At 38.0% G+C, this 25,300-nt stretch overlaps 2 protein-coding genes across 2 annotated transcripts in view; both read right to left on the bottom strand.

The window, feature by feature from the left end:
• The window catches only part of LOC311086663 (tripartite motif-containing protein 16-like), a 121,505-nt gene that overhangs the window by 29,908 nt on the left and 66,297 nt on the right, over positions 1-25,300 (bottom strand). The window lies entirely within an intron of this gene.
• LOC311086761 (tripartite motif-containing protein 16-like protein) lies at positions 8,128-13,771 on the bottom strand. The gene is made up of 6 exons (XM_084119813.1): positions 13,142-13,771; positions 10,862-10,957; positions 10,541-10,774; positions 9,922-10,081; positions 9,469-9,516; positions 8,128-9,241 (listed from the first exon to the last, which is right to left on the bottom strand). The coding sequence occupies exons 1-6, from the start codon at positions 13,712-13,714 to the stop codon at positions 8,724-8,726; spliced, it is 1,629 nt and encodes a 542-aa protein (XP_083975939.1). The 5' UTR covers positions 13,715-13,771; the 3' UTR covers positions 8,128-8,723.

Raw genomic sequence — 25,300 nt, 5'->3', positions numbered from 1 at the left:
TTATTGACCCCTTTGTTTGATTGATTGATCGATATTATGTATGAAGAATATAGGCTACGTTTCGGTAAGCTGTACTGTTTCTTTCAACATTGTTCATTCGTGTTTATTTAGCCTACTATTAGCTAGTAGAGATGATCGGGTCACGTGCCGCTAGGGATCTGTCGCGTCACAATTACAAACGCCAAAACGGTATTTATTGTTTGAATTTCGTAATAAAATTGACAGAATCTGAGAGCTGAGATTCTTTTCATATCATAACTAACCTGCTCTGTCTAGTCTGTCGGTCTCCATGTCCTCTTTGCTTCGCGATTTTTCTGTGCGTGAGAAAATGGATGTGTGGTGTGAGAGCGTGTGAAAAGTGTCAATTGCGTGAGTCTCACGGTGAATGCGTGAGATTTGGCAGCCCTGTTATTATATTTTGGCTTAATTCTATTTGTTATTCAGATTTTACCTCAAATATTACCTTTGAATTGGAACAACATAATGAGAAGTAATTGGGATGTTAATGCTACAGTAGAAGTTTTCTTGATAATCTTATCATGTTTACTGTCCCTAGATAGCAACTTCAGGTATATCACACCTTTCAAACTGGTTTATTTTGTACTTCAAGTGGTAATTCGGCATGTTTGGGTTTATATGATAAACAGGTTTGAAAGTGCAAAATTCCCTATGTTTTCCCTTTTTTTCAAAATGGGCAATTTAGCATCATTTTTCTCAAAAACTGCAAGGTTGTGTGTGGAGAACTTTTTCCTAAGGAATCTCTATATATTTCTGATGTTAAATATAAAAAAAGTAGGTAGTGCCCCACTTGGTGGAACAAAACCCTATTTCTAGGCCTCTTTTAGGCTACCGACAGCGGCCTATGAGTACTGGATCAGTTTTGCAAATTATGTTTGAGTTTCTTTTATTAACAGAAGTGGAAATGCCTGTATGAATGTTATGGAAGGTCAGCCAGAACACCCTAGCAACCATATACTGTAGCAGCACCCCGGCAACTGCTTAACAAGAGCCTAGCAACCACCCAGCATATCCTAGCAACCATCTTGCAACACTTTAGCAAACACCCAGAACATCCATCTATTCTTTTCTGAACTAACTTCAAACTGTTTTCCCTCATCCATCCATCCATCCACATTTCAAAAGTTCACACTTACAGATAATCAGATATAGTATATATTATAATGTGTCCTAAAGAATAGTCTGTCAGTGTAAGGAAGATGTAGGCTGAGTGGAATCCATAAGCGGGTCTTTATTAAAGGATCTGAGCATAAAATCCAAACAATAGTCACAACTCGTAGTCAGGTCACAGGCCTTGGTCGAAGCACAGGTAAAACAATCCAATGGCAGACAAATCCAAAAAACAGCAATCCAAAAGCATGAGTCAAAAGGCAAAACAATGGTCATAACTGTAGTCATCATAGAGAATGGTAGAATGCTTAGTAAGGCAGAGAACTGGCAATACTTCGCAATAAGCAGGCATGTGATTGGCTAAGGACAAAAAAGCAGGAAAATATACTGAGAGACCCCCCCCCCCCCCCCCCCTCACCCACCCAATAAAAATATCCAGATACTTACATAATTGTGATGAATTTAATCCTCTGTAAGTGATCATTTTGCAGTGTAAGATTACAGTTAACACCTTTAAATATTACATAAATGTATTATTATGTATTTTTATTAAACTTAGTGAGTGTATAAATCAGCAGCAAAAAGTAATTCTTGAAAAAATCTGCACAGTAATTTTATCAAATCTAAAATGTTAATAAAAACAAATTACTATTAGTACTCTTATAAAATTCAATCAGGCAATCATACATTTCACAATTTTATATTTATATATGAATGTCAAGAATTCAGAAGTGTGTATATTTATATAGCCTACACTACACTATACAGAAATAACATACAATTAAATTATGCTTATTTTAAATGTATTGTGCAGGCTAGGTATACAAAAATATAGGCTTTTAATAATATTTCAGTGCGCAAAACTATGAAAATATGAAACGCTTCAAAACAGAGCGCACAAAGCGCGTATGCGCATCGCGGGTGCAGAATGATGTGCTCAAAGCAACATGGAGTCACAGTGTTCAGCGCTGCACAAGTGCGCATTTAAAAGTTCACGGCACAAAGCGAAGAAATGTCGAGCGCACAAATCCTAGTGTCTATCTGTACAACAGTTTATTGAACATTTGTTTCTTCACAGTTTTAAATTCCAGTTATTGTGCGTTTGATGCCGATTTAGTCCTTGTGATTTGTGATCTAACAGGCACACGGTAGCGAGTCGTTTAAAAACAGCAACAAACTCCAACAAAATAAAGTCATTTTATGCCAATCCACAGCCTTTTCTCTACAGATCAAGCATTATAATGTGAATATCATATTGGAGAGTTTTACCGTGCATGTATGTTGCTGTAACCGGAAGAGGCGCCCGCGCTGTTTGAATACTGAATGGAGAATGATTGACAGCCGCAGAGGAGGGAAAACGAGTTTCCGTATACTTTAACCCTTGTGTTATGTTGGAATTCTGTGCACTCCCCTTATGGTCCGGGTCAAATTGACCCGCATTGGATTCAATACAATTCCTCAAAAATCACACTATGAAAAACAACAAAGATTCAGGTACAAACTGTAAACTTTTAATATCAACATTTGTCAAATATTCCAAACAATATATATCTGATGATATGATTTAATGAAAATGTTTTTTAACCATTTTTTAAAACTGTTTTGCTTTGACAAAATTTGAATATACATTATATTTATATATATTTGAATATACTTTTTTTTTTTTTACTTTTTTTTCTTTTTTTTGCTTAGAACATCATAACTGAACAATTAATCAATTAATCTGAGCTCATTTTTCCTGCAGTCTATGTCGAAGTCTCAAGATATTTCAGATATCTTGAATATATAAATGAGAGCTTATTTTACTATCTGCGTCTGTCAAAGATTTTCATTTGTAATTTGCAATTAACTCTGAACACCATGATGTAGCTTTTTCAAGTGTGTTTGGTTTGGGTTAGAGCACTTTTAGATACACTTACACTTTAGAACTGGAGTCGATGCCCAGTTGATACATAAAATAAATGTTTTTATGTTGTGTCTGTACAGTTGCTTTTGAATAGCCTATGGGGGTCAAATTGACCTGCGAACATCACAAACGTAATAGTAATTTTGTTTGTATATGTCAAAAAAAACAAACACCAGCATGTTGAAACTTTGCATGCATGTTCATGAAGATAAATGCAAAAAAGTCACAAAATATCAAGAAAAAAAAAAAGATTTAATATTATTTCAGGTAGCTTGAAAAAATAAATGATAGGTAATTTTTACCATCTGTGGCCGACAAAATATTTTTCTGTATTGAAATAAGTGTGGAAAACCTAATTTTTTAGCTTCATAAGGTAGTAAAAAAATAAAATAACAAAGTATAACCAAGACATGTTATTATTTTGGGTCCGTACAGTTGCCTTAGAGCGTTAAAATATGCGGGTCAAATTGACCCGCGAACATCACGAAAGGAACAGTAATTTTGTTTGTATATGTCAAAAAACACCAGCATGTTGAAACTTTGCATGCATGTTCATGATGATAAATGAGAAAAAGTCACAAAATATCAAGAAAAAAAACATAGGTTAACCAGTATTTCCAGCAACTATAAAATCTAAATGGGTCAAATTGACCCGCAACATAACACAAGGGTTAATGATGTAAATAGACTTCTGTCCCTCACATTAAGCTATGAAATAGGCTTCAGATGAATTTGTCACCCAAACTGACGTGAAAAAAGCGGGAGGCACCGAAAAGCGCGCTGTTTGCATCCCTGTACTTGGAAAGGAAGGAAAAATGCATCTCTTTGCCATCTGTAAGCATGGTGACGTGCCGCCCGGTGTGGCCCTGTTGCGCGGGGACGGCGATTGTGGTTCCGTCCCGGGTTACCATGGTGACGGCTGTGAGAATTACATCCCTCATCTTCTGCATCACAATTTTCCTCACATTTTGAACACTATTTTCTCCACTACTAATGTAATTTTCTACATTGTTCACAACTGTTTTATTTCATTATTCAAAACCACACTCATTTTGTAATGAACCCTGTGTTTGATCATTTCAACTGAAAGGTACTTTTGATAGTATAAAAACGGTAACACTTTAGAATACTGTTCCTTCATTAATGAATAACTACACAGGAACAAATGAGTAATGCACTATTAACTAACAAGAAACTCTGATTAATGAATTAGTAAGTCACTGATTCTTGAGATAAGGGACAAAAGTACTTTTGAAAAGTGACAAACAAAAAATCGATACTACATTAATTTGAATTGGAGATCTTCATAAACACGGGTCTCATCTGTCATACCATGAAAAGGAACAGGTTTTTTATTTAACCACTTTTTATAAAAAATTACATTTACTCACTTAGTAACTTGACATTTGTCAACTCTCTGACACATTAAAATATGTTTTTGGTGTGTGTGTGTGTGTGTGTTTGATCAGTTCAACAACACTGTAAAGTCTTTAAGTGTGTAGAAATGGTGTGCTTTAGCAAGGTTAACTGATAAATTGCATTGTATACACTTTTAATATTATTTTACATTATTTTAGAAATTAGCCATTTTAAATTACCTTCATTTCGTTTACAAATGTTTTCATTTTTAATATATACAATCAGTGGTTTTGTGCACACAAGACACTGATGCATGTAGATTAGTTGGTGTTTTAATGAATGAACTCAATTGAACAAAAGAAACATAGATTTTTTTATAAAAATGAAAAACCTCCATCTTACGGTATTGGCACACAACTAACAGTGTTGACACACAATTGACAAACTAATCGAGAATCAAACTGATTAAAGATATTTACCTAGTTTTGACATGGCAAAGGGAGAGAGTATCAAACTTCAAACAAAGAGTACCTGGTGACAGGATCTTTAAGGCACACATGACAATGTCAAAATGTTCCTGGTATCAAAAGAAAAAGGCAAATGTATCTGGAGGTCCTCTATTGGTCATCTATATTTGAACTAAACTGTAAATCTAACAACTAATTTGCAAGAGGACACATTAGGCTGAGAACTAACTAAGATTAGTTATGTAATAGTGTTAATAGTGTACAAATGTTGAAGTGTAACAGGATCCAGAATTCTCCTCATGTATTTCCTGACTCCTTCCAAGGCTCACTGAAAAAATGAAAAGTGAACAATCAGACTCATAATGTCAGTGTTTCTGTAAATCTAAATTGACTGAAATGTCTGTTGTAATTCCAGCTCTACTTTAACACAGGGGTTCAGACAGGTAATTCATCTTTTGCTCTACAGGGCCTCAGGCAGGTCATTTCTATGATTTGCTTCAATTTCTCTCAACAAGTAAGTAAATATATAGAGAGAGTTGTATCTGTCATTACTGCCTTCAGTGTAGAGCCAAGCATTAGATATTTATATAATAGTTTGTCTAACCTGCGGGACTTGGGCATTGGACAAGAGGTGTTGAACATGCCTACGCTCTATGAAGTCCATAACATCAGGGGCTATATGGCAAAGAGCTCCCTGGTCCGGCTTGCTTAGAGGGGAAGAGCTGTCCCCGTCAGTATCAAAAGGACATCTTCCACTCCGTCAGCTTACATGTCAACACTGTCAGACAAAATATCTGAGAGAGTTGACAACGTGTTTTTTCAACTTAATCATGTCTAGTAAATGGTAGCCATTTGGATTTTCCTCAGTTGCCAGCTGCCACTAAACCAAAATACCAACTTTTATTTCAGAATTCTTGATTTAAATCATCCCTACTTTGAAGATAGTGTTGACACATATAAGCTGTGACCACAGGGATTTCCACTTGTTTGCTGAATATAAAAAAAAAAAAAAAAGTAAAACTTACGGGACCATGTGTTGGACTGCTGCATCCATCAACAGAGAGAAGTCAAAGGGGGTCCTCAGGGTTAAAGATGACCAAAATATGCCTGATTTATTTCGAATTTGAAAAATATCTGACGGAGTTGACGTGAATTGATGACAGATTTTTAAAGGCTGTTGTTAATGTATAAAATAATGTAATGTTCACTTTAAGTATTTTGTGATATTTTAATAAGCCATCCAATTAACCTCATATTTATATTTGTGCATTCTGGGCATTTTAAAACACTTTTTTTTAATTTTATTTTTTAGTTTGATACTGTGACCTCTACGGAGGACGAGTTCATTTGCATGGGCTTTCGTGCCGGTGTTTTATTAAATTACTATGAAATAATATAAATATATACAAAACTAAGGGTCTAAACATACACAAGTCTTTCATATACAACTTTTAAAGCCTTTTTAAATTAAATAATTTATTGTTTTTTGAGGCAAATTGCAACATTTTGATGGGGGACTTTTTTTCCCTTATTTCATGAATCAGTGAAGTAATAGCGCTACTAAGGACTACTATATACAGGTTAATTATTACTATTAATAATGTATAATGTACAATATAATGGTAACCCATTGGTAATGAATCAAGTGTTAATACATCCTTCTAAATGAGTTACTAATTGTTTGGATTAGTTTTCTAAAGTGAAGATCATGGAAACACACTAGTAATGACTAAAGTGTTACCAAATCCATCAGAAGGAATTACTATATAATATCTTATAAAAATCTCAAAAGCTTATCGTGACTTCAGTCAATATTAGGAAGTTATCAAGCTTTTCACTTTACAATACTGATCCAAATAATTACTAGTTCCTTTAGAAGGATGTAGTAACACTAACAAGTCATTACTAGTGGGTTACAGTTACATTTTATTATAAATTCTGCATTATTTATGTTAATTATGAACCTGTATATATTATCTGGGAGGTATGAAAATCTGAGTTTCTTGTTAGTTAGTAATAGTTACTAGAATGTTAATAGTGCATTACTCATTTGTTCCTGTTTAGTTATTCATTAATGGAGGAACAGTATTCTAAAGTGTTACCATAAAAACGATTTATGTATTTATGTTTCACTACAATAAAACTAAATTAATGTGATTTTCATCAAAACAACAACACACACACACTCTCTCTCTCTTTCTCTCACACACACACACACACACACACACACACACACACACACACACACACACACACACACACACACACACACACACACACTCACACACACACACACACACACACACACACACACACACACACACACACACACACTCTCTCTCTCTCTCTCTCTCTCTCTTTCTCTCACACACACACTCACACACACTAACACACAGACACACACACACACACACACACTGTTCTTACTGACTACATGAGGATTTAGAGGGTTTTTTTCAATTGCTAACAAGCATTGTTCAAAACTGAAGCCACATTTTCAAAACTCTTCACACATTCTGCATTATCAAGATGAATCTTGGCCAAACAGTGAATCTCACCTCCAAAACTCACTCAGAACAACAAAACACTTTGTATATGTCTCAAAATAAACTTGTTAGTGATGAGCGATACTGCAAATTTCGGTATCGATCCGATACCAAGTAAATACAGGGCCAGTATCGCCGATATCGATATCGATACCGATACCAATAATTTTTCATTTTAAAAGCATGCACTTGAACTTGTATGCACTTTCCTGTGCTAGAGCAGTGTGTCATGATTTATGAGGTGAATGCATCATTAATATGCTAAATCTGAATACGTTTTCATGACTACTAAATATTTTGTGATTTGTGCCCTCAACTCGCCTGTAATTAGTCAGTGACTTTTACAAAACTACCCTAATTATAGCACTAGCCTACTGTTCAAAAGTTTGGGGTCTGTAAGATTTTTAATTCTCTTCTGCATTTATTTGATCAAAAATACAGTAAAAACTGTAATATTACAATTTAACATAGGCTATCTGTTTTCTATGCCATAGTAAACTGTAATTTATTCATGTGATCAAAGCTGAATTTTCGCCATCATTACTCCAGTCATGATGATAATTCATTTTAATATGCTGATTTGCTGCTCAGGAAACATTTCTTATTATCAATGTTGAAAACAGTTTCATATATTTGTGGAAACCATGATACATTTTATGCTGAATTATTTTATGAACAAAGTTGAAAGAACAATTTAGATTAACAGTGTAAAACCCTTGACTGTCACTTTTGATCAATTTAATGCATCGATCCTTGTTGAATAAAAATATTAATTTCATTAAAAAAATCTTACTGACGTCAACATTTTGAACCGTTACACTTTTGGTTTGTTTATTGTGAAATAACTCCGGATTGTTTCTCTGTCATCTAAGCAAGGCTTCGTTTCCCAAACGCACAGGGTCTGTGAGCTCAGCGAAGCACCAGCATCCAACGCTCTCTGTGATTGATTGGTTTCATCTTGTATCCAGATGACTAGGAGAAAAAGTTGTAACAATTATTCGCTAACATTCGCTTATTTTTCCACTTAGAAGCTTATTTTACGCACTGAATTGCGTGCTAAATTAATAAAAAATTACTGGTAAAAAAACACACATTTGGATCGATATTTTTATGTGAGGATCGATCCTTTTCGGTACCACGTCAGTATCAATTGGAAAAAAACTAATGCACACATTTATTCTGATGTGTTATTTCAGCAGCAGAAGTTCAGCTATATTAATGAAAATTAAAATAAGAGTCTCTGTAACATCTCACTGTTACTGATTTATCAGCTCAAAGTATTCTGGGTAAAATCTCTCTACAGTCTATTCTGAAACATTAACACAGTTTCACTGATGATTTATAACAAACATAAAACCCAGGATAGAGCGTCTGAGTGAATGTGGTCTGGACTGTGTGGATGAGGCTCATTGTGTCAGAGACGCTGTAGAAGGACAGAGTTCCTGCACTGTGATCCACATACACTCCTATTCTTCTGCTGATGGACTTTACAGGGAGAACAGTCTCTATGTTATTGTGCCAGAATGAGTAACTGGAGGAAGAGCAGAACAAACTCCAGGACTGATCATTACGTCCAAATCCACACTTATTACCCCCTCCCTTCCTGCTGATGCTCTTATATGACACTGATATATACACACATCCACTGCACTCAATCTCCCAGTAACAGCGTCCACACACACTCTCTCTACACAACACCTGATGCCACTGATCAAATCTGTCTGGATGATCAGGATACGACTGTTGTGTGTTAGTGTGAGTAATCACTCTGTTCCTCTCAGACAGACTGAGGTATTTATTCACTGTGTTCAGATCCAGAGTCAGCTGATGGGAATCTGATGGAGAGAAAACACATCAGAATCAGGAATTATGAATCTGTCTGATCTTTTAATGTATCTGAACAATGTATCATCAGTGTCTCAGTGCAGCTGATCAGATATCCTGTGCAAATCATCATTTACATGATCAATTATAAAACTCTTCTATCATGTTTATTTCTCCTTCTACAGGAAGAACATGAACACATTCAGTGAGTTTTTCTGCTTGTTTCTCAGTGACTTACATTGTAGGAAGTCGTTCCTGGTCTTGGGATTCATGTTGGTGAATGTGACTGTGGAAATAAACAGACATGAACAGTGTGAAGAGAAATGACAAGATAAAATACATCCATTTCTAAGACGATTCTAATCTGATATTAGATGATGCAGGACTCATTTCTGAGAACAGAAGAATCTCCAGATGCCTCATATATAAAACACACGTATCGGATTCAATCCTAAATTTCAATGGATTTCAATTTAAATTCAAAGTATTTATTACTTCTTAACCATCAAGGGATGTTTGTGGCTGTTCTGTAGAGTTGATGCACTTGAATTAAAGATAAACTGTGATTTATAAAGTGGGATTTTATTTGTGCGCATGTTTTATAAATCATAGGAACATTTCAGAAACTGTTGTACGTTCATATTTCGGATCGTTCTCCACACGTCTGTATAAACGAGGCGCAGGACTTTACCTCTATCTGAGATCTTCTTGAGCTCCTCTTTGCAGAAATCCTCCAGTTTGTCTCTCAGCTGACGGACAGATTCTCTCACGCCATCAAAAGAGGAGAGAGAACTGAAGGAAACGTCGGGTTCGTCTGTAGATTCAGGAGGTGCTGAGAGAGACTGGAAACTCTACAGAAAACAGAAATCAAAACTCATCATCTCCACACTTCAGCCAATAACCTGCACTATATCAGATCTGAGCGGCTCTTGTTGACTTCACTTCTCTTCAGTGACTCGCTTCAATCCAGCACTTTCACACAATCAGCACATTCTTCTCATATTCATCATTTAATGCTACAAACTCTAGTATTTCACACTTACACTCCTTGTGAAAAAGAAAGTACCGTACTTGTAACAGAAATAATATACTTTAAAAATATATAAGTGCAGATTGGCTGTAATGTTTTCAGAAACTTGATTGCATGTTGAATGTGGAATAGTTTGATGTTTTTATTAAATGCAAATAGCTGAGCTTTAGAGTGTTTTTTTGCCCTGCTTAAGTTAGTCTCATTCTGCTCTCATGAAATGTTTCTCTGTGAGTCTCTTGCTCAAGTCCACTATGATCCAGTTCTTCTAGATCTCTGTTACCTGCAGGAACTGGATGTGATGGTGTGTGTGTGAAAGCTGCTCCAGCTCAGCGTCTCTCCTCCTCAGATCATTGATCTCCTGCTCCAGTCGCTCCAGTCGTCCTTCAGCTCGACTCACTGCAGTCTTTTCCTGATCTCTGATCCGCTGTGTCGCCTCAGAGCGGCTTCTCTCAATGGAGCGGATGATCTCAGTGAAGATCTTCTCACTGTCCTCCACTGCTGTGTGTGCAGAGCGCTGTTACACACACACATCACAATCACACAGTGAGTTCAGTGATTCCAAACTGAGACGTCTCACACTTCTCTTCTTCTCCAGACTCACCTTATGAGACTCCACAGCCTCTCTCAGCTGATGAAGATCTTTCTGTCTCTGCTGGATTATCTGACGGATCTTCATCTGCGTCTCCTTCAGCTGTTTCTGGAGGACAAACCAATGACAGGAAATGACACACAAAACTACTGTCACACAATAAGGGTTAAAGATCTAGCATGGCAAGTTTATACTGTAGGTTCAAACCACTGATTCATACTTTCCTGAAATGAGATTATGAATGAATATGAAACTGAAATGTCAGCAGTATTTCATCAGTTTTATATGAATAATTCTGTCATAATTTACTCTCTCTCATGTCGTTCTAAACCTGTATGACTTTCTGTCTATTGTAAGGCACAACAGAAGATATTTAGAAGAATGTCTCAGCTGTTTACAGAGGCCAAATAAAATATGACGACACAATCTCATTGGTTCTTTCATGTCACATGACTAAACATCATGAAGTCATCACACAAGCATCAGTGAAGTTTGATGTTATTGACGTCATCATCTTCGATTTGGGCTCTGCCTACATGAGCTGATCAATGATTTGATTTGTGAATCAAAATTGGTCCTTTAAAAAATAAGTCATTTTAAAAGTAGCATTCCTTTAAAAAAGTGCATGTAAATAATATACTTTAAAAGAATATACTTCAGTGTGAACTGAATGTAATGTTCACAGACATGTAGTTGCATGTTAATTGCCATTATATGAAAATGTATTATAGTTTAAATGTATATTTAAAGCAATTAGCTGAACTCAACAGTGATTTTTAAGTACTTCTTCTTATGTAATTTCATAATAACTTATATTGTTTTTAAAACATAGTTAAAGTGTACTGTCATTTGTATCGACTAAAATATACTGTAATAATGTTGTACATTAAAAAAAATATTAACTTTAAATATATTGAACAACACACTACAGTTGTAATTATAATCAAGTACTTTGGTATGTCAGTCAGTACATCAAAATAAGTGCACTTCTTTAAAGCTGACAAAAGTACGGAAGCCCTAAGAGGCCATGGATTGTTATAATTTTCTATCTTGTTTTCTCGTGATCACGACTTAATTTTTTCAATGTATGATCTCGACATAAAACCGTTTTCTCACGACGTCACGTGTATCGCGATTCGCTATAAAATCTCGCTCCTCTGAATGTTGTGTATATCATGGTGTAGCCATGTGTGAGCTGGCGTCTTTAATTTTTAAATCGCCTTCATAAAAGCCCGCAGAAGAGATGGATTTTATCTCTGCGTTGAGAGAGAGGTGTGTCAGTGTCACACCTCTCTGTGTCACACCTCTCTGACCATTTCTCGGGTCAGCCGCAAACCATTTAATCTGCATCTTTCAAACATCATTCTGTAGCCATGCAGACGTCCCGGTCCCTGAAGTTGGCTGGCAATGAAACTGACTACACGTTCAGGGTCGCTATATTGTCTTCTACAATAAAGTTGCAGACCTGACAGCCTCCTTTTCAAGTGTCGGACACTAATGTGGAAGTCGTCAATCACTGACAGAGGGCTATTTCATTTTGAGCCTGTTATTCAAAGTAAAAGCGAATGCGATCATCCATGATGCTGCTTTATTCTGCTTTTGGTGCTTATACTGTTCTTGCCGACTACGCAGAAAAAAACAAGTCGTGATCACGAGAAAACAACTTTTGTTATCTCGAGATCATGAGAAAATTAAGTCGTGATCACGAGAAAACAACTTTTGTTATCTCGAGATCACGAGAAAATTAAATTGTTATCACGAGAAAACAACATAGAAAAAAATTATAATCCATGGCCTCTTAGGGCTTTCGTACAAAAGAGTCAAATTGAAATATTAAATATTATTAAAATGCACTTTAAAGTAAAACTTTTAATTTGACATTTTTACAAATTATATTAAGTTAAACAGTTGAAAATTTACTCTCTTTAAGTGCACTTAAATGGCCTTTCATTTTATTAAAATTATGTTATCTGCAAGTACAGTTTTTATTTTAAATATACTTTTAATTTGAAGTACACTACAAGTGCACGTTAATACAATTAGTCACACTTCTTTTTTAAACCACTAGTGGTTAAGATTAATTTTATGTTTTTTCTCCTTTATGGAGCTTTAAACTTTTGTACCCCATTGACTTTCAATGTATAGAGTAAAATAGAAGAGACATTCTTCAAAATAGCATTTTTACAATCTACAGAAGAAAGTGAGTCAAACCGGTTTGGGACAACATGAGTAAATGAGTGAGTAAATGAAGACACTTTCATTTCTGCGTGATCAATCCTTCTCAGTTCATACCTGTGTCTCTGTCCTCTGTGCTGCAGTTGATACAGTGTTGTGGTTTTTATGTTCATACTCTTTACACAGAACACAAATGCATTCTTGATCAGTGACACAGAACATTTCTAGCTCTTTATCATGTTTACGGCAGATCATATCCTGCAGTCGTCCAGTGGCATCAATCACTTTGTGTGGTTTACGAGAGTGATATTCCTCATGACGGTCTAAATGAGTTTGACAGTAAGATTCCTGACACACCAGACAGGACTTGACGGCTTTGTATTTTCTTCCGGTACAGATGTCACACTCCATGTCTCCAGCTCCAGCGTAACAGTCAGCAGGAAGTTTAGTCTTCTTCAGTTTCTCCACCAGTTCAGCCAGAATGGTGTTTTTGCCTAAAGCAGGTCTTGGACTGAAGGTCTGTCTGCACTGAGGGCAGCTGTAGACTCTCTTCTCATCCTCCTGATCCCAGCAGTCTGTAATACAGATCTTACAGTAACTGTGTCCACAGGGAATAGCCACTTGTTCCTTCAGGAGATCCAGACACACTGGACACATGAACTCATCCTGAGAAATTCTGGCTTCTGCCATTTTACTGCATGAATACAGAGAGACACAAACACACAACAGCTCAACAATACTCCAGTTTCTGTTTCTCTGAACTGAGGAGTTGAAATAGTTTACTGGTTCTGTGTTTGAGTGACGTGTGTAAAACAGGCGTGTCTGTAAAGTAGTTTAATTCCTCATTCCTGATCAAGGAGAGTCACTTTACTGTGTTTACTGTATGTGTCCTTCAAGTGGAGTTGAAAATATCATAATTACGAGTTCTGAGCTCATGAATGACAGAGCGAAGATTTAGGCTACTCACGAATGCATGTGTCTATATACTGTGTCAAAGTAATGTCAATGTCAAAATGTACAGTTCTAAGATAATACAGATCATGCTAGCTAACATCATGTATTCATTTAGACAGAAACAATGAGCTCATTAACCCTTTCCCTGTCTTTAAAAAACTGCCAGCGTTTTTTTTTGTTTTTTTTTTAATTTTCACAAAACTTTCATGGCCCGCAGAATATTTTGTTGAATGAATATCTGAACATACAATATATCAAAATAAATAACAGATCCTCTCTAGCTTTAGGCATTATTATTTTTATCCACACTTAAATGTCTGTAAGTTTCATAAAAACAACAACATTTTAAACAAAAGCTTAGAAAATTGTGTTTGTTTTCAAAGACTACAACGTGCATAAGTAATGCTTTTATCACTTGTTTTTGCTTCTTGTTTTGCCTGTGTTTTGATCATAGACAGTAAATAAAGGTTTTGATCAGGAGATTCTGTACTCTTTCAGAAGATGTGATAGCGCCCCCTACCGTATAACAGTGAAAACACGGAAAACTGGAAAATTCCATCAAATGCAGGGAAAGAGTTAAAGCAATTATTACAAGTTGTGATCATAATGATTACAATATACAGAAAATTTAGCAGTTTTGTATGTTGATTCAAAGTTGGCATCATCTGATGTCCTCGCAGGGGTTGGCGTCCTCTCTTCACAAGTGTTGGATCATCTGAAATCTTCATAAGAGGCTGGAACTGGAGCTGGCGTACTCAGGATCCCGAGGTAAACACAGAAAAGCAAATGTAAAATAATCAGCGTAGCTGCTGTTCATAATATTTCAAGTAATAGATAATCATGTGCATTTGATCTGATATAACTGGAGTATAAGGTTATGAGGTCCATTATGTGAATGATTGGATAAAGAGAAGTGTCTTTAATCTAGACTTAAACTGGGAGAGAGAGTCTGAGCCCTGAACATTATCAGGAAGGCTATTCCAGAGTTTAGGAGCCAAATGTGAAAACGCTTTAGTGGACTTAGATAGGTACTACCAGAAGCCCTGAGTTTTGTGATCTTAAAGGGGCCGTTTACACCTGGCCACTTCATGCGTTTTCTCAGATCGGATAACTATCCGATCGTGAAAAGACCAGGTGTAAATGCCCTCCGAAACTCATTCGAGACGGATTTGAATCCGATCGCTCAAACCACTTCAGGAGGAGGTCTGGGCCGCATTCCAGACGAAACTGGACAAGTGTAAATGCATCTGGTTGTTGAAACCACATATGTAAATTGTACTCCTCCCAAAAATGCTAAAAAAAATAAACGTGTGAGAGCGTGTTATAGGCTATATGTAATGTTATAGCCACATATGACGACGCTACTGGAACACGCATCACCGCAGATGAGCAGCTGAGCTATTCATGCCAACGTGCAAACTATCGCAAATCAAAGTAAAAGTAAGTCCCAGACGCTTATCACACAATCATCATCATTAAAAGTAAAGAAACGAAATGATCTTACCAGGGCTGTTGCTGCTCTCTCTTATTGCGGTCTTTGAAATTTTAGCTGATGATCAATAAAATGCAGCTCATATCTGTTGCTTTCGGTGACATGCACTCCATTAAATCTGCATATAGCGCGGGATTTGAAGATCGGATTTAAATCCGTTTCGCAAAAACACATTTATGTGACCAGGTGTAAATTGAATCGTTTTGATAAATCAGAAATCCGATCTGAGAAAACGCATGAAGTGGCCAGGTGTAAACAGCCCCAAAGAAAGTGATGGATTGTAGGGTGATAGAAGATCAGTTAAATACACAGGAGCTAAACCACTTAGGGCCTTATAGTTCAGTAGCAATACTTTTAATCTATACAGAACTTAATAGGTAACCAGTGTAGAGATGATTAAAAAAAAACAGATTACATGTTTCATAGCTTAGCAATGTTTCTGAGGTGGAAGAAGGCTGATTTTCGAAAGACAAGTTATCTAATATACAGTTGTGGTCAGAATTATTGGCACCCCTGGCAAATATGATCAAAGATGGCTGTAAAAATGAATCTGCATTGTTTATCCTTTTGATCTTCAGTTATTATTTTTTTGCAAAAATCTAACCTAAAATAATTAATATTAGGGGTAAAATCACATTATGAAATAAATGTTTTTCTCCAAAACAAGTTGGCCACAATTATTGGCACCCCTAGATTGTTTTAGGAGTAAAATGTCTCTGAAGTATATTCCCATTAATATTTTCATTTTCAGCACACCAGGGTGATGAGGAACATGAAATTGTCCACAATTGTAACACCCAGAACTTTAACTGTTGAGGATGAAGTAACAGTACATCCTTCTATATGCAAATTTTATTTATTTTATTTTAAGAGATTCTGTGTACAAAATTTTGGTCCAATAAGTAATACAGAATTTATTAGAAGAAAATTACTGGTATTCCAATATTTTGGATATCTTTAACACAGATCTGTCAAATTGGATAATTTATAGAGATTTCACCTGGTCGTGATGAAATATATAACTAAGTATCATCAGCATAACAGTGGAAACTAATTCCATGTTTTCTTATAATATTACAGAGTGTATTGAAAATAGTGTATTGAAAATAGCAGAGGGCCTAAAACAGACCCTTGCGGGCTGCGGCACTCCATATTTTACTGATGTTAACTTGGATATTTCCCCGTTTCAATAAACAAAATGGTAACATTCAGACAGGTACGATCTAAACCACTTTAATGCCTGTCCCTGAATACCAGTGTAATTTTGTTATCCATTGAAGAGTATGCCATGATCTAGTGTCGAACACAGCACTAAGATCAAGTAAAACTAGTATTGAGATGCAGCCTTGGTCAGAAGCTGAAAGTCAGTCATGATGGGGCCTGAATCCTGAATTAGATTTTTCATACAGATACATTTTTTAGCAAGAAGGATTTGACAATTCTTTTATGGTCCTCTGCCCTCCACAGATGATATACAGTAGGCTATACAATATTATACAGACATATATTTAGACTACTTAACTTAGTGATTGCTATCAGGATGTGAAGAGACTTCACAGAGAGGGAACAAATCACCTACCCTGCTTTCACATGATCGCTTTATGCAAATCTTTATATTTATTCACTAACATGAAGAATCTCGGGACAAATAATATATTGTATTATAGATGAAAGGATAAAACATGACTTCGATAAATGAATGTTGATAAATTAAACTCATTGTAAGCCTACTATTGAAATTGATTTCAGGACTCCTGTCCCACACACTTTTTAAAACGAACTTACGCCACAATTCACTATGAAACCTCTTAAGGGCCGAAATCGCTGCTGAACGGTGCTCTCACACACACACACACACACACACACACACACAGCTGCATCTCAGCCACCGCAAACACTGTTCATTCTCTTTTTAAATCACATCTTGCACATTTCAAGCAACGCATGTTTTCATCTGGTATCTAAATTTTACTGTCGATTAATAATTTGTTCTGTTTATCATTTTGAACGTTTGCTACATATTTCCACAAATATGTTAGTGAAAATGAAGTCACATACTCACCTGTTCACCTACTGTGATCCTTCGGAAAAGCCTTGGTTAATCATCCACCATGAACATTCTGACTGTGCTATTGCTTACCTGCATTGTCTTTTTCTGCTGCATGTCAAAAAAATAAATAAAATTAAATATTTTAAAAATGTTTTAACATTTGTTTCTTTAAAGGCGGGCGAATGGTTTGGGAATAAAGAGGGGGAAAAGAGCTGTAAACCTGACTTATGGGAAGATCTGTGTCATGATCCTGGCAAATTAAAATCAATCAACATGGGTAAGAAATGTAAATTATAAATGGATAACATCAATATCCTATACACATTAGTGAGCATAATTTCTGTGATGATGAAGAAATTTCATGAAGATGTAATAATATTGGCTCATAGGGGAAATATTAATAATAATCCATAATTACCAATTATGATTAATTATTAATATTTGGGTCAGTTAATTAGATTAACTTTGAGGTAAGCCAAATTAATATTACAATCAATTAATCAGTTCCAACGAACTCTTTGATTATTCATTTATTCTAAGGAAAATGTATTGTTCATGGTCGCTGAAAAATAATTGCTGGGGTGCAGATTGTGGCCTGCATGCTCTGGTCCGGCAGGACACGAAGAGCACATGGTGAGAGTTGCGAGGGACTTCGTCCATGTTGAATGTAGTCACTGAACTCCTGAAGTTGTCCTTGATGCTGGAGTGAGCACATGTCCTGGATGCTTCAAAACCTCCTGCCCTGGACTTTTGAGGCCACGCTGTACCGCACGGCATCCTTAACCTTTCCCCTCCCCCCCACATGATTCACTTGGAGCTGCAGATTGTGGTCCGAGGACAAGAGCTAAGAGGGACGGATCTTGTGGTCAGTGACTTTTAAAGCTGGACAAAGGACAGCCCTATGCAGGCTGGTTCACCCAATGAGAAGGGTAGAATTTCTGGCGGGAGTTTCTTCTGTCACCAGGATTTACAAGCCTTTGTCTTAAGCGTGCTCACTCGGACTGGCATGCTGGATTGGTGTTTAATGACACTACTAAGGAAGATTCTTAGTAATTCTAATGTGTTGCACAGCTATTGGCATATCATGTACACAATCATTTCGATCTTCAAAGTACCAATTTATCGAGACCAAACATGGTATAAGTGGGGTTACATTGACAGTTGGTCCTGTAATAACTACATAGTATCAAAGAGATCATAGTATCAACAGAATTATTAAAAGACAAAACACACAACAGTAAATCATTCTCACAATGTTCTGGAATGCCTGTTCATTTCATGTTAGTCAGTTCATCAATAAATGAATGCAGGAGAGTTTGTTCTGATATCTGTGGCAGAGTTAGTTACTTATTAGCATTCCTGAGAGTCATAAAAACATCCTATCTGATCGCGGCCATGGCAACCAGGCCCCTTTCGCCCCGCCTGGGGGGTTGGGACCCTGCTCTCGGATGGAAGTTTTTAAAGATTTGTGTGGGCATATGGCAAATAATTGTGTCTGATTTGTCTCAGTCGCTACAGATTCCCCCCTTTCGGTCGTTGTTGTCCCTCTCAAGGACAACCACGAACGATGTTGAAAGTGCAGAAAGATCAGACACTGTCATACAAGGCTGGAAGGCCATGGTGGCCTCTGGTTGCTGGTGTTTCCTGGAGCGGTGGTCGTTCCACCAGGTGTTGTAGACAGTAGCCAAGTTCAGGTCTTTGAGTTGGTGCAGCAGGTGCCTTGACAGGGTGTCACCGGTCATTCTGAAGTCAATTAGTTTCGGGGCAGGTGTTTGCCTGTGGTTGCAGGAAGGGGTTAGGGCTGTATGTAGCATAGAGAGGTTTTCAGGCCGACCTAGTGCTGGTGGCAGGAGGTCAGAAGGTAGTCTGAAGAATTGACGTGTTGCTCCGTCCTTATGGCGGTGCTGATGTGAGCTTGCCTAAGCTGGGGTAGGCAAGGAGTCAGATGCTTGTACTTTACAGGACTCCTAGGGTGAGTCCTGTTCAGGGAGCTGGTTTGCATGTGTCAGCAGCTCCTGTAGCTCTGAGTCAGGTGTATCCAGCTGTCGTTGTGGAGCCTCCGATTGACACCTGTGTGAATGGTGTGGAGGAGGATGTTGTCGTTGACAGCCTATGGTCATCCTGTGGTGTTTGCAGGTGGAGGGTGCTGTCCTCCATGGCTTCTCCAAGAGCTTGACTGTTACCTGGGTTGTTTCCATGGTGACAGTTCTGCGCTGGTGCTGGGCATGCTCAGTCCAGCTGCGTTGAATCTGGTTTGAAACTCAGTCTCTAGCTGGTGTGTGAGGCTTTGAGCACAGGTCCGCTCCTTGTGGGACGCTGTGATCTTTATAGAAGGTTGTGTACCTTCTGTTTCACACCCAAAAGGTGGGGTAAGGAGATGATACTCTTGATCAGCCTGGTGAGGCTATAACTCTGGCTTGGGTCATGGATCGTTGGTCCTCTTCTCTCAAGGTTCAGTCACGTTTGGCTCTGGTGCTGTAGGATGTCAGCCGCCTGGGTGGAACAGTGTTCCTTGTGAGGGCTTGTCAGTTCTTTCGTTCTCCTGTCTGGTTAGGGTCAGATTAAACAGAGGATCTGCGACATTTTTGACACCCTAGGGGTGAGAGGCTAATGCATGACCCTAAAGAGTTCAGAGCTAAGGTTTGATAGGTTAGCTAGGTATGTAGCATAAAGCTAGGTGTTTATGTGTAGCTTGTCAAGTGTGTCTTGTATCCTTATCATCTTAGCTGTGGGTGTTAGTAGGCTAAGACCTTTTTTTTGAAAAGGGCATAAGCCAAGAGGAAATAAATGACTTAAGATGGTTCTTATGGCTAAATTATTTCTCTGGACTTAACTGGTGGTTCACTACGGGCTTGACGACGTGAATGATAGGAGGAAAAGGACAGTTTTCCTATTCTGATTATGCTTATTATCAATCCTCAGGACTATAGTTATGCCCTAGTAATCGTTGAGATTACTTGTTTTGCAGGGTCATAAAAATGAGTGCACTTGTAAAGGTGCCACCACAAATAAAGGTGTCTCTGGTTCCTTTCTGGGCCCTATGGGGACTGGAACCACATTAGAACAAGAGGGGAAATGTAAATAAATCAAATAAATGAAAGAATAGACAAGTGAATAGCTGACGGCTATTATCAAAGTAAAATAAAATAAAAAGGGCTTAAATAAGTGATCAAAACAGCAGGAATGATCTGAAATTGGAAATAATCAATAGCATGAGTGGCTAAACCTTTGATGTGTTTGGACCAGACTCCATAGTGGGTCATAGCTGCTGTGTGTTCAAGACACACGATCCCTGTGTATGTGTCCTTACAAAAGTTTAGTCAACATGCTGGTGAAAATCCTCATGACTATAAGAATTCTTCTCTAGATACACAGTTTAAGTGTAATTAAATTTAGATTTAATTTACAAGGTAACTGCAAATTTAGCCGACAGCACTCAGCAAGGACTACTCCTAAACTAGTGGCGGTAAAATTCAGCTGGGAAGAATTGAAAGTAAGGAAAGAGAAAGTGAGAGATCAGAACCCTAACTGGGCTAGAGGCAAAGTATGTTAGATCACTTTGCACTGCGCACAGCACAAGCTGTAGTTAAAGGCTTCAAGTGAATGATGCTAACCGCTAACTATAGCAGTTATTATTTAGCTTGGTCTAAGCTGAACGGACGCTAGTTAGGTTAGCTTAGCCATCTAGACTGGTTTGTTTACAATATGACGTTACGCGTTTGCACTTCCTGTGACACGTCGTTGTCAAGGGAACCATGTCAGAGCAATTCAACGGTCTATGAAGAATGTCTGCACATTTTAAATGAGTTATACATGTTTAAACAAGTTAAAATGTGACAAGTCAAACAGACTTACGCTTTTAATGCTGGAATTACCGATACTAGTTAAAAATCTAAGACTTTTTCACTTTTAGTAGAGATGTCAATTTCAGCTATCATTTTATCTGCATTTAAACAAGCCAGTAACCAGTGATCAAGATGCGTATCGCATGTTGCGTCCTATTTGGATCGGAATGATCAAATGCGCACTTTAGGATAACAGTAGTTAAACGAAGGGACGCTAGGTTAGTTTATGCAGCTCATGTGGTTTGATTACTTTCTGGCGTCGGGGTGACGCATGCCCTATTTGAGGTAAGGATTTCCTGTAACGAGTCATTGTCATGTAAACTAATATGCAGCAGGGCCAATTTCAACCAGATGGTGGCAAATGTCTGTATGGTTCAAAAGCAGTGCATAGTCTGTTGGCGCGTTGGGCTTACGTATGCATTCAAGATTTTCTTTAAGTCAGTAAAATTCTAATTTTACTAATGCCGCTTCCTGCTTCTTTTGAGCACACATTTTCATCTACTTTAAAAGTCCTATGTCCTATGCTGACTATGAACTTTGTAGCAGCGGTTTGCATTATGGTCGGGCTGTGTGTCTTCTGGTTTTTGCAGTTCAGAGTCAGTGGGGTTTAGGAACCCTTTCTGAGGAGGCCTTGTGTGTTAAAGGCATTCTGCGTCAAGTCACACATCGTTGAGTGGGCATTGCATGAAGCTGCCAGAGATGGTGACTAACTGGTTTTGGAGGAAAAGGTTCTTGGAGCTGTTGTTTGACTCGGTCACAGGTTCGTTGCAAGTTCCAAGTTAAGCTCGTTCGGAGTCTGTGGTAGTAGCACAGGCACTTTTAGGTCTGTTTGGTGTCTGGGCAGTGCCCAGTCTGCATTCAGACTCTTAAGTCTGAGAATCCTTTTATGATGGCTTGTTCCGGATGTGATCCAGAGCAGATGGAGTCTGTCTTGGTGTGTCACACCGGTTGAAGACTGCAGGTGAAAATCAATGTCTCATAGATTGGCAGGGGTGTTTCTGACCATTCGCTTGAGATCTTGGAGTATCACTTCATGTGTCGTTTCAGGGTTTGTCTGAATTAAACCTTTTCCTCTGCGCCTGCAGAGGCTCTCAGGACACTGGCGGGTGACTGTCGAGCCAAGGGTTTGACTCCTCCCCCCTTTGTGCAGGGCTGGGGGAGCTTACGTGACTGATGTGAAGTTTAGCAGGATACATCATCCTTGCGGGGTCCGTTTGCAGGTGGTTGGACTGTTTCAGTTCTGTTCAGGACCACATTGCGTTTGTCTATAATGTTGCAGCATTGCTGAGTCAGTGTTTGGACTTCAGCTCTGGATGGACACTGATGGCTTTAGTGTCTCTCGTTGAGCTTGACCAGTTTTTTAAGTTCATTTACCTCCTGTTTGAGGCCTGAGGGAGTGTGGCCAAGGAGAAGATGATGCTGGTCAGCTCTTGGTGGCTCAGGCTGGGTGTCAGACGTCCGCTTTCGTTGTCGTCTAACGGTTCCCTTCTCTGCCTCGGCAGGTCGTTGTCTGCTTCAGGCTGGAGGATGTTGAGGACTTTGCTCTGCCGGTTTCCAGGTGGTTCTGGTGGGTGGCAGGGCTGGAAGTCTGAGGCCTGCTGGCATACTTGTGGGAACACAAGAGAGGAGTGACAAAGGCCAATGCAAGTTTCTAAAGAGGTGGTGAGCTCTGTGGGAGAACAGCTATGTGGGCCATTAAATTTAGTGTTGGTGAGCACACAACCAAAGGGGTTTGAGTATTCAAGTTGATGTGCTTTAAGCAGCATCGACCGATGACTGGCCTTTTACATGTCCTAGAACTATTACTCAAAACTGATGGTTCTTACATGGTTTACTACGAGAGTAGCAAATAGAGAGAAAAAAACAAAACAAAAACAAAATAGAAACAATAGAAATCCAAAAGGAAATGTAAGGAAAGGAGTGTTTTACCTATTTAAGTTTAGCTAGGAGACATAGGTAAACAGGTGTCACGTATGGGTTAAGCTGCTGTTAGACGAAGCTAGCAGGGACACATCAAACATCAGACAAAAAGGTCAAAAGAAGAAGAAACAGAGGAAAGTGTCTCCCGTTCTGTCTTGGGCCTACTGTGCGTTTACGTTAACTGTACTTCCTTAGGGGTTAGGATTCTAATGACCTGGGTCGTTACAGAAACAACAGTTACTAAAACTACTGTAATCCTATAGAGAGAGAGGGAAGATGTCGATAGGAAGTACCTAAGATAAGGTATAAGTAAAGGTAGAATATCCTTATAGCTCAAAACTAAAGGAAAGGAAAAAACAATTGATTTAGTTAAACTTCAAATTTAGTTAAACTTTATTTAGCTGAATATGGAAATTCAGGCTGAAATAAGGTAAGTAAATAAATTGAAATAAAATCAAAATCAAAAGTGAACAGGGATTGTCATCATAGCCCCGGTAACTAAAAGAGGGAAATTGAATAAGCAAATTGATTTAATTAAATTTCAAATTTAATTAAGTTCAACTTAACTGAATAGGAATATTCAGGCTCAACAGGTGTGAATACACAAAATAAAATAAGGGTAGAATTAAGTCGCAATAAATGAACCACCAAATAAAAAAAACAAACAAGGTATGGATTTCAATTAAAAGTGAAACCAAAAGAGAGGGGGTCGAGAGAGAAAGAGAGAGACAGAGAGAGAGAAGACGGAGTTTAAACCACCTCTGAGACATGCTCCATGAAGCTCTGACACCAGTGTAAATCATTTGTCTCAAATCAGTGATTCTGATCGTGTATCAGACTGCTAAAGTCACGGGATTTCAGTAAACGGGCTTTGTTGCGTGTCATAGCTGTTGCAAAATCATTATAAATTTCAACGGTTCGTGAACCAGTGTGTATTTGATCTCTATGTGATTTTGTATCACTTTATAGATTCGTACACATTTAATGACGCATTTGATAAAAGGAAGAGGCGAATTTAATAGTCTCTTATTGGTCTGATTGACCAAGTTTTCATAAACAAGCCCTACAGTTTATTAAATTATTGTGCCTTGAAAGACACCTCAAAGTATTAGATAGTTTGTGCGTTGCTATAACATGCTTACACCTTTGATCAAACCTTTGCGATTGGTTTGTTAAAGGTGTTTCATTACGCTGAGTTCTCTACACTTACACTGTTCTGACCAACAGGGGTCGCCAAAGAGGGCGCTTCAAAACAAAGAATCATTTGTGACGCAATTGACTCCTTTGATTCAAAGCCTCGAGGAGCTTTGACTCTTCTGTTCAAATCACTACCCCTTTGTTTCAAGGGCCAAGGTTCAAAGTCTATAGTCTTTGGTTTAAAGGTTACACTTTACGCTTGCACGTGTCTAAGTTTTAGTCTGTGCTAAAACTACCACTCGAGGTAAAGGGGCTTTACTTGTATGCGCGTAGGGTTGCTAGCGAGCTGGCTTTGGCTACATGCATTCACTTGTTTACACAAGGGTCTGTGAGATTGGTGCTGTTCTCAGGTAAACCGAAGTGTCTGCTCACACTTCAGACCCACTGCCAACCAGCAACACAAGTCGAACGGAGCAGCGTTCGCATTGTGCTGAAGGTTTGCACTGAGTCAGAGATTGTCTAGTTTAGACACATGACGTTGCATGTAAGTGATTCTTTCACAAATCAAACAGCACCGTTCTTTCACAGACAATGGCAAATTCCTAGTTAGCTAGGCTAGAATTTATACCACTAAATCGACGCGATTGTTTCATATGTGCGGTTTAGCAGTTTAATATGAATACAATGACGTGACGAATAATAATAAGGCCTTAAATCGGTGAGGAGGAACATCGCTCAAACACCTTAAAAATTGCTGAAAATGGGGATTTCTTCGCCCATCTCAGACTAATTTGTTCTGGTACCATCTATACGTGCGGCTAATCTGAGATTTCTTCGTCAGAGAAGGCTTACGATCACTTTAGAACTGAAATTAGGGT

Source organism: Abramis brama, assembly GCF_963993115.1.
Source record: "Abramis brama genome assembly, chromosome: 1".
In the NCBI taxonomy this organism is placed as follows: Eukaryota; Metazoa; Chordata; class Actinopteri; order Cypriniformes; family Leuciscidae; genus Abramis; species Abramis brama.
This window is presented reverse-complemented; position numbering and strand designations above follow the sequence as displayed.